The 16,312-nt window shown below is 49.4% G+C and overlaps 1 protein-coding gene across 2 annotated transcripts in view; it reads left to right on the top strand.

Annotated features, from left to right (window-relative positions):
- The window catches only part of LOC142580193 (protein arginine N-methyltransferase 1-like), a 192,253-nt gene extending 181,061 nt beyond the window's left edge, over positions 1 to 11,192 (top strand). For both annotated transcript variants that reach the window (XM_075691072.1, XM_075691073.1), the window contains one exon: positions 11,011 to 11,192. In XM_075691072.1, coding sequence (XP_075547187.1) covers positions 11,011 to 11,094 — 84 coding nt within the window. In that variant the 3' untranslated portion in view covers positions 11,095 to 11,192. The remainder of the gene's footprint in view (positions 1 to 11,010) is intronic.
- Positions 11,193 to 16,312: the final 5,120 nt, after the last annotated feature.

Consider the following 16,312-nt stretch of genomic DNA (forward strand, 5'->3'; position numbering starts at 1 on the left):
TTTATTGACGTTTGCGAACTGCAATATTTGCAATGGTGCCTTGGAAATCGTCCGAGACGAGCGGCAATACGGACTCGCTGTGAAGCTGCGTTTCATGTGCGCAAACTGTGGAGAGTAAAACGTCATTATTAATAATATCTGAATGGCGAGAGCAGTGTGGGAGGAACCCTCGGTCCAGGGACCCTAAGCATGATTCCGGCGATGTTCCGAGCCCGTTTTATCACAGCTCGGAGGACCTCGGGAAGTCCGTCGCGGAGGGCGTCGTCCCACAGCTCTTTGTTGCGTAGGGGGTAAAGGAGAGTTGGCAAGGGAGGAAGAGGTTTGCAGTGCACTCAATCGTGACGTGGAAGATTGTGGGCGAGCTGCCACAGCCAGGGCAACGATCTGCAGAAGTGTGGGTAGAATTTATTGAGAAAGACAAGATTTGGAAACGTTGCGGTTTCTAAGTGGCGTAATGCCACTGCTTCCTCCTGCGAGAAGGACGGCGGTGGTGCGGCGTGGGTGCGACGAATGCGTGTATAATGACGGAGTATGTCTTTGTAAAGGAGCAAGGGATCCCCCCACTCTGAACTAGTCGCCTCACCACGCCGAGTCGCCCGGAGGGAAATTTCTCGGGCAACCGCATGTGCGTGTTCGTTACCCGGCAGCGAGGTATGACCAGGGGTCGAGAGTAAGTGGATGCGGGGAAGTGTGGTTGGGCGTATCTTGCGGGATCTGTTTGAGAATTTTGGCGCGCCGCTCTCGGGATGCCATGTCCTGATAGGAACGCCCGGCATGCCTGTTGCGAGTCAGTCAATATATACACTTCCTCAGGAACATGGATGGCGTATCGAATTGCAAGAGCAACACCAAGAATTTCTCCGTAAGCTGCATTTGTTCCGCGCATTGCAGCAGAGTCTCCCAGGGATTCGGTGCCATCCAAAACTACCGAGGTATAGCCCTCTTGCGTGCGTGATGTGTCCGTGTATAAAGTACCTGTTTCCGGGATGTTTGCAAGCATGCGGTCAATGTATCGTACACGGGCTTTGAGCCGCCCTTTGTCATGGTCGGGGGGCATATTACGTGGCAATGGATAAATACTTAGTGCTTGGCGTATCGCTGACGACAAGATCGTTGGACGGGTTTCAGACTCAAGGGGTGGGACAGAGTATCCTAGCCGTGTGACAAGATGGCGGCCAGTAAGAGTGAGTAGGAGGCGCAGGCTGACCCAATGTGCCTCTAGCAGCTCGCCTAGTGTGTTATGTGTCCCTAAGTTGAGACGGCGTGTGGAAGTATAATTCGGGAGGCCATTGGCCAGCTTCGTCGCTTTGCGAATCATTGCGTCTATGCGAAGTTGTTGCGCTTGGGTCAACTGCTGAAATGGGAGATGGTATGTAAGGCGGCTGATCACGCATGCCTCCACCAAGCGCAGCAGGTCCTCTTCTCGAAGGCCCGAGCGCCTGTCGGAGAGCCTCCGGATCATGGCCAGAATTTGCTCTATCTGTCTGGATAGAAGGGAAACAGTGTAGTTTGACCTGTCATCCGCTTGGACGTGTAGGCCGAGGATACGAGCACGATTAACCTGTGGTATCGGTGTGCCATCCACGTGCACAGTGATAGGGGGAGTAGAGGAACGGCTCTGGGGGCGAATGATTAAGAGCTCCGACTTTTTCGGAGCACATCTTAAGCCGCATTTTCTCGCGTACTCGGAAACTGTATCGACTGCTTGCTGCAGTCGGTCCTGGATGGCTCCGTCGCAACCCCGTGTCGACCAGATAGTAATGTCGTCCGCATAAATAGCGTGGGCGACATCAGGGATCTGGTCGAGTAGCCGGAGGAGCCCTGCGAGCGCGATATTGAATAGTGGGGGAAAGAACCGAACCCTGGGGTTTCCCACGTCCTACAAGGCGAATCGTACCAGATCGATGCGGTCCCATTCCTACGGTGGCTGTGCGATCTCGCAGAAATGCGCGGATATAGTTGTACATACGAATTCCACAGTGTGAATGTGCAACATTGCGAAGGATGAGGTCATGTTCAACTTTATCGAATGCCCCTTTTATGTCTAAGGCGATGAGTGCTCTCGTTCGGGCGGACGACGGAGGTCCTATGACTTTCACCCGCAATTGTAAAAGTACATCTTTGGCAGACAGATGAGCCCGATATCCGAATTGAGAGTTAGAAAAGAATGATTTTTCTTCGAGGAAGAGCTGCAGACGCCGCAAGAGTACATGCTCCATGAGCTTATGCAGGATGTTAGGGAGATGGGTCGTAATTTTTCTACCTTAACAGGCTTGCCCGGTTGGGGGATCAGTGTGATGTCAGCGTGTCGCCATACTTTTGGGAAGCATGCCCTTGCGCCAGCAATCATTGAAGATATGGGTGAGGTGGTTAATATCCGCGTCACTGAGGTTCCGAAGGGTGGCGAATCGGATGTGGTCGGCTCCCGGGGCCGTGTTGCGGCGTAGGTCTTGTAGGACCACCCGCACCTCGTCAGATGTGATGTCTGCATCGAGCAATCTGTTCGCCTCGCCTACATAAGGATAGTCAGGGTACTGCGGCGGCGCGCCTGTTGGTATGAAATGCTTCTCTAGGTCTCTGAGGAGTGTCGAGACATCGTCCCTGTACTCGTGCATTAGGATGTGCAGCTGTTGAAATGTTTTTCCCTTTGTTGTGGTGGTATCTGTGAGTGAGCGAAGAATCGACCACGTTTTTGCTGTGCTCAATGTGCCTGAGAGGCGATTGCAAAATCCTCGCCAGTTATTCCTCGTAAGGATCTCTGCATACTCCTGGGATCTATACGTTTCCTAAGTTTGCGGTTGAGGCAGTGTCGTTTCCATCGTCGTGTCAACCCTCTGCGGGTGTTCCAAAGGTGAAGTAAATGCGGGTCTATGTCTGGTGTCTCGGTTGTGGTGCGCAGTGAGTTTGCTCGTGGTGGCCTCTAGATCTTGTGCGAGAGAGTCAAGCCAGCGTTCGTACCCTTGGCGCTCAGGTGGGTCCTGGCGACGTTCCCTGAATTTCGCCCAATCCGTTATACGCACATTTCGCTCGGGCCTGCGCGCACCCTGTAATGGCGAGGAGGTCGCCACAATGTAGTGGTCACCACCAAGGTGCTCCTCTAAAGGCCCGTGCGCAACGACTGGGCCAGTATTGCGCACGAAGGTAAGGTCAGGGCAGGTGTCACGAGAATACGCTGTTGCCTATCCGAGTGGGGTGCTTTGGGTCCGTGAGCAGTGTGTGTATCTCATGTTACAGATGGCATTCCATAAGCGGGTTCCTTTAGCCTGCGATTTAACCTAACCCCATGCAGTATGCTTAGCGTCAAAGTCGCCGGCCACCACACAAACCCGTCCACACCTACCAAATTCTGTTAGTACGTGCTGAAAACAGTGCGTTCGCGAACGGGGGGAAGTGTATGCATTGAGTATAAACAGACTCTCGCGGCGTTTACCTTGCGTAATTATTTTCAATATTTGGTGAGGAATGTCATTTAGTGGTATGCATGCGACATGTAACATGTTTCGAAACTAAGGCTCCCACAAGAGGAGAGACACCCGAGAGCGTGCTGTAGCCGGATAAAAAAGGTGTGCAATTTACTTCCTGTAAGAGGATGACATCGGGAGGGTTCGCGGATGTAGCGATATACTGCTGTAGGGAACCTCGTTTTCGGAGGAATCCCCTACAATTGCACTGCTACACCACTAGTTGCTCCGCGTTACGCGGCGCCATCATCATGGTGAGAGGAAGCAGGCGGTCGTGCATAGGGATGCGTGCGCCGGGTGCCTACATTTGAAGGTTGCGGCCGAGAGCCTTGGTCAGAAAGCGCGCTTTCGTTGTTACCGCTAAGCACAGGAACTTGCATGCGTGCGAAAGTGCACTCTATAATTGATTTCACTTGTTCCGTAATCCCTATTTGAAGGGCCTCCATTTGGCGTTCTATCCTGTCCAGAGCCGCCTGCATACTAGTTCTCATGTCTGTCACCAGCGCGTCCATTTGTTTTTGCAGGCGCTCACAGCGCGGCTCCATGTCACGACGTAGGCGGGCTATTTCTATTAGAGGATCGGGATTTGATAACGAATTGGTAACAGGAAAAGGGGTAGGGGGAGATCTACGGGGCGGAGCGAGCTTTGGGGGACCCTCCGCCCGACCTACCTTCCGAGGCGCCTCCATGCTGTTTTCTTCTCCGGGGTCCGCTGCACCCCTGAAGGGACCAGGGTCACCTTGGCTGGGGCGTTGGTCTGCAGGGCCTTGTAGGGTTGTTGGGAAGATGGGGAAGGAAGGCGCCTCTCTGGGAGGCGCACCGATGCCTCGCGGCATCGGGACCGAGACTTGGAGCGTTTCCGGAACTTGCGACGGGATCTCGAACGGGTCTCCGACCGGACTTTTCTGGTCTCCTTCGTTGGGGCGCGCGACGTGCGGGTCTCCGCCGTATCTGTGGTAGTGGTCCGGTCGCTGGAGGGTTGGAGTTCACGCTGCTCTTTCTCGAGAGCTTTCCGCACCCAAGCTTTGTTCAGTGTCTGCCTAGCACGCCGCGGGCAGTTTGGATCCGCTGTAGGGTAGGTCCCGTCACAGGATCTGCAGTGTGGGGTGCACGGATGTGACGGGGTGGGGTTGTCAGTCCCGCACGTCGCGCAAATGACCACGTGCGGCGTAGTACAGTAATCAGCCCAATAGCCGAGCTTGTGACATATCTTGCAGACCAGTTGGCGGGGTCGATGGGGGTAGCAGCGGAGTTCTGCACCATAGAAACGCACGTGGCGAGGCACTTTAAGTCCTTCAAATGTTACCAACGCAACGTTGGTTTGACCCATCATTCGTGCTTGAAGTATTTGAGTTCCAGGCGCCAAAAGCTCATCCACTAGCTTGGAAGACGGTGTACCGGGCAAAAGACCAGGAACAATTCCCTTGCATTAGTTGTCTAGGGCCGCAAAATATGTCGTGATGGGATAGACCCGCTGACTAAGGTTCAGCTCCCTCACCTTGTACAATGCGTCGGCTACGTGTGACTGGGGTGTGCTGATGATTGTCAAGTTCTGCTGAGGTTGCAGTCGGAATATGATGTCCTGACGATCATCGGTGGTCAAGCCGGCTGCACTCCATAGAGCACTGGCGAGCTCTGGGCGCGTCCACTTATCGAGGCAAAGTCCTCCGTGAGGCCCCTGAATTATCTTTTCATCGTGCAAAGGAAGTTGAGGCAGGTTCTGATTCCGACTGCGCTTGCGTACGGTAGGCTGGGAGGCGTCCGGAATGCCCAAGATGTTCTCGGCGGGTTGCGTCTTAACGCGCATTTGACGGATGCGTCGCTTATGTATGACTGTCTTCCAACAGCCACCTGTGTCGTCGTCAGTTTTGTGGTCGTAAATGTTCGGGGCAGCATCTTCCTCCATCCTTTCCCCGGTCGGAGTGTCCACCTCTCGCTGTTGAGAGGGAAAATTGGCGACGATGGGATCAGCGGCCACTCCCGCGGTATCCACCTCGGGCGTCTTCGTTGTAGAGGAACGCGCGGCGTTCTCCGTCGCCGATTGCGTCTTCTGCTCGTTGGAAAATGACGTTGCGGTAGATAAGTGCTCCATCGAAACCGAGCGGTGAATTGGCCGAAGGCCCTTTGCACGCCCATTTAGAACATGGGCCTCGGAAGAGCTGGTCGCTTGGCGCTCTTGGTTCATGGTGTAGAAAACATGCCAAGGCAGCTATGGCCCCGGCAGGGGCAGCCGCGTTGGAACTGCTTCAGAGCTGTAGGGCCGCGAGGAGCGGCAAAAAAGTCCCGGGAAGAAAAGGCGGTCGGTGGGAAACGCCGAGAAAGCCGCTTCCCATATGACTCCCGGCGAAAGCGGCCCGGGCAAGGGCGGTCAAGGGCGGTCGGTGAAGGTCGCGTAGTCTTGGTGGTTGCGGAGCGCGCCGACGACACGTCCGTTCACTTCGGCCGACTGATTGGAACCCTGTGGAGAGATTGCGTCGGTGTAGAGCTTGCCGCGCGTTCACAGTGCGGAACGAATGAAAGCCTTTGCTGTGAACGTTTTGGCTACGCGTGCCACGCAGGCAACGGGGTACCGACAGACTGCGTTCAATGACGTTTTCTCGTTGATGGGCATCAGCCGTCGGGCACTTCACACGAAAACGTGGCAGACCCACGTGAAGACGAAGTTGACGCCAGCGGCCGACCGCACAGCGCGTAATCTGACGAGCGACTGCACGCGGTCGGTTCGCGACCTTTACGCTGAACTGAACGTGGGTCATACCGGGAACATCGCTGTGTCGTATGACGGGTCATGGATGACCCGCGGTCATACGTCCCATATCGGCGTCGGCACCGTGATCAAGTTGTTGAGCAGACTTGTGCCTGACTGTTGTATTGAGCAATTTCTGTGCTGGGTGCAAGTCGGGGTCTAAGGAGAGTGACCCTTCCTATGGAGCCTGGAAGAATGGCCACAAGTGTTAGAACACTAACAAGAATGCTGGCGAGATGGGGGTGTAAGCTGCCCTCATCCTTTTCAGGCGATCATTAGAGCGGCACACTCTGCGGTATACAACGGTACTTTGTGACGGGGACAGCCGCAGTTTTCTAGCTTTACAAGATGATGAAGTGTATGGCTATATCCCTGTTGAAAAACAGGACTGTGTCAATCACGTGCAAAGCGCATGGGAGTGGTTCGCGCAACTTGGTGGCAAAACACAGAGGCCCTGGACCTGAGAGTCTTGGTGGAAAGGGCCGCTTGGCAGCAGACTCGACCTCCAAGTTAACCTCATACCCTGGATGGGCTCTGAAGACCCACAAAGGAGATGTAGATGCCACTCAAAATGCAAGGAACATTGTTTAACTGCGCTAACAAACGGACCACAGAGACAGCATGGGACAAGGACAGGCGCAGAACTAATGTTTATTCCACAAAGACCACATATAAGTACACGCCCGACATACACCACTGCGCGGAAAGATAGATAAAGGAAAGAAAAACCTTGTATATGCAAAACGCGACCTACCTACGCTCGTCATTAAACCTCATCTCACTGTTGTGTAAATAAACTGAGGTGTCACTGACACAGTCTTGTCCCTTCTTTTTAATATGGTACGCCTCGAGTAGCTCTCTGGCTCGGCTATCTCGGCAGCGGCACAAAATCTTTACTTCCTTCATGATCGGCTTGCACGGGCACGCCAAGCAGTGGACAGGTAGGTGCCCATTCGTTTTATGTCTAATTCACAATTCATGCTAACGCAAACGCACATTCACGCGCCTTCCTGTTTGGCCTATGTAAACTTTGCCGCATGATAGAGGTACCTGATAAACTACTCCAACACTGCAATCGACGTGGAACATGGCGTGTTTTGTTCCGCACCCTTGGATCCTATCTTTACTTCTTCCTATGCGAGAGCGTAGCCCAGCGAGCTTGCCGGGAGCCGAGAACGCTGTCTCAACTCCATACCGTTTCACAACCTTTTTTAAGTTGTGGGCAGTCTTGTGAACGTAAGGCACAACTTTATGTTTCTTAACCTTGCGCTCCCTTGCGTCTTCAGTAATATTGCTTTCCGTCTTTATCTTCTTAAGCACTGCCTCCACTACTGCTTAAATGACTGATTGCGGGAAACCTGCTTCTTACAACTTTACAATCTGCCTGTCAAAGCTTTCCTGTATTTTGTGTGTGCAGGACTTTTTTAAGGCTGATATGATACACTGGGTGGCTATTGCCCGCTTTACCGTTTTTGAATGAGTCGAATCGTAGGGCAACAATTTCTTTTCGGATCTTGGGTTGTATTTCCAGCACACATGGTCGTCACAGAAGCTTATAGCGCTGTCTAAAAACTGAATATTATTATCCTTTGTTAGTTCATGGGTGAAAGTCAAACCTTTGCCAAGGCGCTGAAAGATGTGTAGTGCACCTGCGATGGCGTCGTGAAATCCGCAAAGATAAAGGCGAAGGCCGTTTCTATGTGCAAGGAGATGGAACTGCACAAGCTGGCTACCTCAGTCAACGAAAGCAAAGGCGATGGCTTGATCGTGTTTTTTACGGCCAAGACGCACAAAGAGGATATCCCTTTCCGGTCTATCGTAAGTGAAAGAGGAACTTTGCAGAACGAAGTGAGCAAGTTTTTGCAGAAAGGTTTATCGCACCTGAAAGTGGACGACCCGCTTGAAACAAAGAACTCGGAAGCTGTTGCTGGGTTTATGTAGAGTCGAACGACGATATTGGCCATGCTTTTTCCATTGACATAGAAGATTTGTTTTATTCTGTCCCGCACGCATCATTGTTTCAGGCTGTTCAGAAATGTATTGAAGTTAATGGCGAAGTGTCTTTAGAATTCTGCCGGGTTGACTGTTGATAGGTTTTTAGCGTTGCTTGACTTTTACCTCAACTCTACCTTCATCCAGTTTAAAGAAGACATTTACGTGCAGAAACAAGGTATATGTATAGGACCTTGCGTTGCTCCTATCTTGTGCAATGTCTACTTATCGGAATTTCACGGAGCGGTTAACGAAGGTATCCATCGTGACCAAGTGTTACCGTGTTTCGTTATGTTGACGATTTTCTTGTACTTTTAAGAAAGCAAGCCAGTTCCACGTATGACGACGCGATCGCAGGTGTACTACACATCTTTCAGCGCCTTGGCAAAGGTTTGACTTTCACCCATGAACTAACAAAGGATAATAATATTCAGTTTTTAGACAGCGCTATAAGCTTCTGTGACGACCACGTGTGCTGGAAATATAACCCAAGATCCGAAAAGAAATTGTTGCCCTACGATTCGGCTCATTCAAAAACCGTAAAGCGGGCAATAGCCACCTAGTGTATCATATCAGCCTTCAGAAAGTCCTGCACACACAAAATGCAGGAAAGCTTTGACAGGCAGATTGTAAGGTTGGAAGAAGCAGGTTTCCCGCAATCAGTCATTTCAGCAGTAGCGGAGGCAGTGCTTAAAAAGATAACGACGGAAAGCAATATTACTGAAGACGCAAGGGAGCGCAAGGATAAGAAACGTAAAGTTTTGCCTTATGTTCACAAGACTGCCCACGACTTAAAAATGGTTGTGAAACGGTATGGAGTTGAAATAGCGTTCTCGGCTCCCGGCAAGCTCGCTGGGCTATGCTCGCGCATAGGAAGAAGTAAAGATGGGATCCAAGGGTGCGGAACAAAACACGCCATTTTCCACGTCAATTGCAGTGTTGGAGTAGTTTATCAGATACCTATTATGCGACAAAGTTTACATAGGCCAAACAGGAAGGTGCGTGAATGTGCGCTTGCGTGGGCATGAATTGTCAATTAGAAATAAAACGAATGGGCACCTGCCTGTCCACTGCTTGGCGTGCCCGTGTAAGCCGATCATGAAGGAAGTAAAGATTTTGTGCCGCTGCCGAGATAAGCGAGCCAGAGAGCTACTCGAGGCGTACCATATTAGAAAGAAGGGACAAGACTGTCAGTGACACCTCAGTTTATTTACACAACAGTGAGATTAGGTTTATTGATGAGCGTAGGTAGGTCGCGTTTTGCATATACAAGGTTTTTCTTTCCTTTATCATTCCTTTTTCGCGCACGCGCAGTGGTGTATGTCGGGGGTGTACTTATATGTGGTCTTTGTGGAATAAACATTAGTTGCAAGTCTGCGCCCGTCCTTGTCCCATGCTGTCTCTGTGGTCCGTTTGTTAGCGCAGCTAAACAATCTTCGCTAATATGTACCAACTCGCCCAACAACAAGTTCTAATCAAAATGCAGAGATGGCCACATATCATCACATTACATCAAGCGATGATGTGGCTAATCACACTCTTTGTCCATCAGGCCCAAACTCCTGGTGCAAGCAAAATGGTGCAGTGGCCAACGGTGAGCCGGTTCCAAAACACTCTAGAAAGCTTCCTCCTCATGTTTGTCAGGCTTTACGTCGATATATGAATGTCTTTCAGACAGGAAACTGCTGCAACGTTGCCAGCATGGTAAAATGCAAAATAACAACGAAAACCTGCATTCTATGATCTGGGGACTGGCACCAAAAGACCGGCACGCTTCTTTGTTCATGGTGGAGGCTGCTGTGGCAGAGGCAAAATTAAAGTTCAATGGAGGCGGTGCAAGGGCCTCTGTCTAAATCCAAGCCAGGAAAGTCGCACGCGCATGGTCAAGAAAGATAGGCGTCGAATGGCAGTATCAGCCAAGAAGCGCAAAGCATCAGAAAATTTGTGCCTGTCGCTCAAAAAAGCGGCACACAGGGGCTGGGAGTCAGCAAGGACTACACGCCTGGTGCCTACTGAGCTGTTCCAGCTGTAAATTTGTAAATAAAATTGGGTTTTGCACGTTTTCTCACTTTTCTCAAAACATGTTTTGGGTCACTTCACCAGACTGTCGGAGTCATATCTCATGATCTAGAACAGCTAGAGCAATATTTCTTAATCAGAAAGCCTAATCTGCACATTACAAAGTGCTGAAAGCAGAATTTCAAATTTGTGCATGTGTATTTCCGTTTTATTAATTTTCTTCTGGTGGGGTATTCTTAGGACAAGGAAAGTATTTTGATCACCTGCAGAATGGCTAATTAGAATTTCATTTCAAAACGTTCTGCAGCATTGCAGTTATTGTACATTGTAGTATCTAGCTATGCAATAGAATTCACTTTCTGCTGAGCAGTTGTTTTTCCATTGTCTCCGGAAACAATAGAGTGGCAGCACTGTCAATCTCCTGAACTAATGGACCTACAAGAAAAATGATTGCATATTTGCAATCAGCACAAAAAACTAAGTAAGCTTGTTTATTTTCATCAGATTTGGCCATAAGGTGCAGGAAATAACCTCCACAACCCATGTCCCCCCCTTAAAGCTCCTTTAACAAATTTAATGACACTGCACAATATTGTTCACGCAGTCATTTTTATAATGGACCAATTAGTTTTTCACGATTTCTTTGTCTTTAAAACCGTGCCCCCCCCCACCCCTGCAGGATCACCTCAGCGTAGTGCTGCAAAGGCTGTGGCTTGACCAATACAGAAGTGCTCACTGAAGTGTTCTGGTCTTTGTCTGTGACTTGCACTGATCACTTGTTCTTGGTTGCAGAGGGACCTGGACTTCAGCATAGACATCGACTTCAAGGGGGAGCTGTCAGAGCTGTGCGAGAGCTTTGCCTACCGGATGCGCTGAGAGGGCTGCCAATGATAAGCTGTGCCGTCAGCAGATAGGGAGGGAGGGCCTGCACCAGAGGGGAAGAAAAGACAATAAAGGGACATCTACATCCTGTCTTCATGTTTCCCCTTTCTTGAGTCTGCCTCGAGCATTGCTTGCTCTTGTGCTGGTGTGGCTGAACATTAATAAAAGATGGGAGCTGTGACGAAACCAGAGCGTAGGCAGTAGTCATCTTACATTCTGCATCTAGATTTCTTGACTTTTCTGGCTGGGTTTACATACGTCATTGGTGGCGCTAGCAAACTAATGAGGGATCTTAGCATGCCGCTTTAAGTGGCATGATAAGGGCCCTGTGTGCATGTTCTTTTGATGCAGTCGAGTGCCCAATTGGCGCCGTTGCGTAAGTACAGTTGAATCCACTTCTAACAATATTCAAGTGCCAAGAAAATTATCACCAGGTGAACGTGAAAATCATTGCAGACATGCATAAGTCGGCGCACTCATTTCAAAGGCGGGAGTGCCAGAGTGTGAGCCGAGTTGAGTGCGAGTATGAGTGAGTGCCAGTGAATGCGAGTATGAGTGAGTGCGGGCGGAGGTAAGTGCCAGTGAGTGTGAGCGGAGGTGTGTCAGTGAGTGAGCGTGTGTGAGTGCGAGCGAGTGCCAGTGAGTGTGAATGTGGGTGAGTGGAGGTGAGCGTGAACCTGACTGAGTACGGATCAAAAATAACGTACAGAGCGAAGGACAAGGACTGCGAAGACGACATACACAGCGCTGACTTCCAACAACATTTAATTGCGTTGCCACGTCGTGTGAATATATACAAGAAAGGGCATGCGCAGAAAATGAAAGGCAGTCACATGGGGTGTTCTAACAGCAAGTCACTGAGCTAGAGCCCCATGGTAACCAGAAAAATTAAAGAAAAAATAAAAGAACATTGCGATTTCTGTTTCGATACGCGACTTCACCAGGGGTCAGCGCAATAGAGGGGGCACTAACACAAATATTACCAAGTTTTCTGATGAAATCAGCTTCCACAATTTCCCGAGTGAGCTGTGAGCTGTGTCTCGCTAAAACTTCAGTATCTTTAAAGAATGGCACGCAGCCGCAGTCCCGGCAATGGATGCCCAATTGGCCTTGTACAGTGCTGTAGACGTTGTTACAGTGCTCTCTTAGTCGATCGTTTAAGCACCTGTCTGTCTGTCCAACATATTTACTGCCGCAAGACAGGGGAATTCGGTAGACTACATTTGTTGCGCACGTCACAAAACGTTTTCTGTGCTCGACAGAACAACAACTCTGATGCGATTTAGGCGCGTTTACACGCTTACAGAGCCTTGCCAATTTTTTCGGGGCTGAGAAAACGACTGATTCCTGCACGCCGCCCAATTTTCTTTAACCTATGGGAGACATCATGCACATATGGTAGCACTGCAAACCTGCGTCTTTCAGCCAGCTGGTTCCCTGATTGAGCGGGCTCATCACGTTTTGTGCGCCTCAGAAGCTGTTCCGCTATGGCTGAAATTAAGGCCAAAGGGTAACCAGCCCAGGAAAGGCGATCAACCTGAGCAGCAAGACTATGTTGCATCTGGTGTGGCCACGATTTATTGAGGCTGCTAACGAGACATTATAATACCTCGTTTAACGAGCTTTGAGTGTGCGGAGTTAAAGGGCAAGAGTGGCTTCTTACTTCTCGGTTCGAAGCACCAGCACACTTGTTTGTTAGCAAGGCTCAGCCTGAGATCTAGAAAGCGCAAGGAATCATCAGTGGGGACCTGATGCGTAAGTTCTAGAGGCTCCAGCTCTTTTTTAAAGATCTCCAAGACTTCAGACACAGCAGGCTCAAAAGCGGCATTAGTGCAATCAATAAATATCAGGTAGTCGTCCACAAACCTGCACACTTTGACAACAGGGGACGCGGCTAGGTGACCATGAATATTGCGATCATGATGAGCTAGATAAATATCGCTTAGTACGGGCGCCAGGCATGATCCTATACAAACACCATTCCTTGTGTATGTAATTTTGTTCATTCCATGAGATGTAAGTTGATTTCAAGTAGAAGGTGAGCAATTCAAGAAAGCCGCCAACAGAAACACCTGCAGCATTCTGAAAGGCAACTGATCCTAAGTCATCAATGCATTCTTCAACAACCAGAAGCAACTTGTCATGCGGAAGCGAGTAGTACAGATCTTTAACGTCGATCGAGAGCATCTTGAGTCCCTTTGCATTCTCTTGTAAAAAACTAATAACTTCACCAGAATCTCTAACGAGGAAAGGATCGTCAATGATTAGAAGGTTTAGTTTATCTTGCAAAAACAAGCGAACAGCTATCTGCCAAGTCGCTGCTTCAGTTACGATAACCCGCAGAGGGCAGTCATTCTTATGCGTCTTAGCTGAAAAGAAAATGTCTAGGCTTAGCTTTTTAGTTTTTTCAATCACTTTTGCTAGCTTGTCAAGGCTAAGGGATTTGCATAGTTTTTTTTTTTTTGCTTTCAATTTGACGTTAGCAAGGGAAACACTCATCACGTTTAAAAACAGAATCAATGGCAACGGTGGCCTTCGAATTGAAGTCACCCGACGGCAGAACAGCAAAACCACCTTCTTTGTCAGAGGGTAAAAGTGATAACGAGTTCGCTTTCAGAAACGATGTAACATATCCGATCGGGAGTACCTTTGTGGAAGGTTTGCAACGCGTTAAAACATCCACACCTGCAACACACCTTTCAGATTCGGTGTCCGGGGCACGTCCAGCCTAACAAGGGTGAGAAGTTCGTGTGGCGACTTTCGAGGTTCCACGGCAAACTTAGGCCCAAGGGCTAACACATGCTGCACCTTTTCTGGAAGCGTCACATCTCCAACACAGTGCACATTGTTCCTCGGCAGAGGTTTCTTCTTTGGAGTAACGGCACGTAGTTGTAGAAGCGCATGTTGCCAGAGATATTCAGCAGTGCTGTCGACCATAGCAGACAACTCACTCCACTTTTTCTTTACCGTAGACGGTCTGTCAGAACTGTGAAGTTGAAGAAACAAGACGTCACGGTAAAAGCGGGCCTGGCGTTGCCATTCCGAGCGTAGAATCTTGCAGATCCTCACGCTATGCCCACAGGAGGGTCTGAACCCACCACACAAGGCTGCCACTTCGGGAGGTAGGATCTTGACTCGGATGCAGCAAGCGAATGAACGAGCTCGGCAGACTGCAAGAGCAATCAAACTGACCAAAACACTAGGACTTGCTGAGGAACAGGGAAAAGACGAAGAGAAAGGGCCCATTGTACTAGAAATGAAGTGAACTAGGGTGGTTGCTTGATCTAGTTGGTAATTCATGATCAAAAATAACGTACAGCGCGAAGGACAAGGACTGCGAAGACGACATACACAGCGCTGACTTCGCTGCCTTCCAACAACATTTAGTTGCGTTGCCACATCGTGTGAATATATACAAGAAAGGGCATGCGCAGAAAATGAAAGGCAGCCACATGGGGTGTTCTAACAGCAAGTCACTGAACTAGAGCATGGTCCACCAGAAAAAAAAAAATAAAAGAACATTGCGATTTCTATCTGTTTAGATACGTGACTTCACCAGGGGTCAGCTACCTCAAATACTACTCAAATACTCAAATAACTCAAATACTACCAAGTTTTCTGATGAAATCAGCTTCCACAATTTCCCGGGTGAGCTGGGAGCTGTGTCTCGCTAAAACTTCAGTATCTTCAGAGGGGCACGCAGCCGCAGTCCCGGCAATGGATGCCCAAGTGGCCTTGTACAGTGCTGTAGACGTTGTTACAGTGCTCTCTATGCAAATGCCTTAGCCTTGACAAGCTAGCAAAAGTGATTGAAAAAACTAAAAAGCTAAGCCTAGACATTTTCTTTTCAGCTAAGACGCATAAGAATGACTGCCCTCTGCGGGTTATCGTTACTGAAGCAGCGACTTGGCAGATAGCTGTTGGCTTGTTTTTGCAAGATAAACTAAACCTTCTAATCATTGACGATCCTTTCCTCGTTAGAGATTCTGGTGAAGTTATTAGTTTTTTACAAGAGAATGCAAAGGGACTCAAGATGCTCTCGATCGACGTTAAAGATCTGTACTACTCGCTTCCGCATGACAAGTTGCTTCTGGTTGTTGAAGAATGCATTGATGACTTGGGATCAGTTGCCTTTCAGAATGCTGCAGGTGTTTCTGTTGGCGGCTTTCTTGAATTGCTCACCTTCTACTTGAAATCAACTTACATCTCATGGAATGAACAAAATTACATACACAAGGAATGGTGTTTGTATAGGATCATGCCTGGCGCCCGTACTAAGCGATATTTATCTAGCTCATCATGATCGCAATATTCATGGTCACCTAGCCGCGTCCCCCGTTGTCAAAGTGTGCAGGTTTGTGGACGACTACCTGATATTTATTGATTGCACTAATGCCGCTTTTGAGCCCGCTGTGTCTGAAGTCTTGGAGATCTTTAAAAAAGAGCTGGAGCCTCTAGAACTTACGCATGAGGTCCCCACTGATGATTCCTTGCGCTTTCTAGATCTCAGGCTGAGCCTTGCTAACAAACAAGTGTGCTGGTGTTTCGAACCGAGAAGTAAGAAGCCACTCTTGCCCTTTAACTCCGCACACTCAAAGCTCGTTAAACGAGGTATTATAATGTCTCGTTAACAGCCTCAATAAATCGTGGCCACACCAGATGCAACATAGTCTTGCTGCTCAGGTTGATCGCCTTTCCTGGGCTGGTTACCCTTTGGCCTTAATTTCAGCCATAGCGGAACAGCTTCTGAGGCGTACAAAACGTGATGAGCCCGCTCAATCAGGGAACCAGCTGGCTGAAAGACGCAGGTTTGCAGTGCTACCATATGTGCATGATGTCTCCCATAGGTTAAAGAAAATTGGGCGGCGTGCAGGAATCAGTCGTTTTCTCAGCCCCGAAAAAATTGGCAAGGCTCTGTAAGCGTGTAAACGCGCCTAAATCGCATCAGAGTTGTTGTTCTGTCGAGCACAGAAAACGTTTTGTGACGTGCGCAACAAATGTAGTCTACCGAATTCCCCTGTCTTGCGGCAGTAAATATGTTGGACAGACAGACAGGTGCTTAAACGATCGACTAAGAGAGCACTGTAACAACGTCTACAGCACTGTACAAGGCCAATTGGGCATCCATTGCCGGGACTGCGGCTGCGTGCCATTCTTTAAAGATACTGAAGTTTTAGCGAGACACAGCTCACAGCTCACTCGGGAAATTGTG

Source organism: Dermacentor variabilis, chromosome 4 (assembly GCF_050947875.1).
Source record: "Dermacentor variabilis isolate Ectoservices chromosome 4, ASM5094787v1, whole genome shotgun sequence".
In the NCBI taxonomy this organism is placed as follows: Eukaryota; Metazoa; Arthropoda; class Arachnida; order Ixodida; family Ixodidae; genus Dermacentor; species Dermacentor variabilis.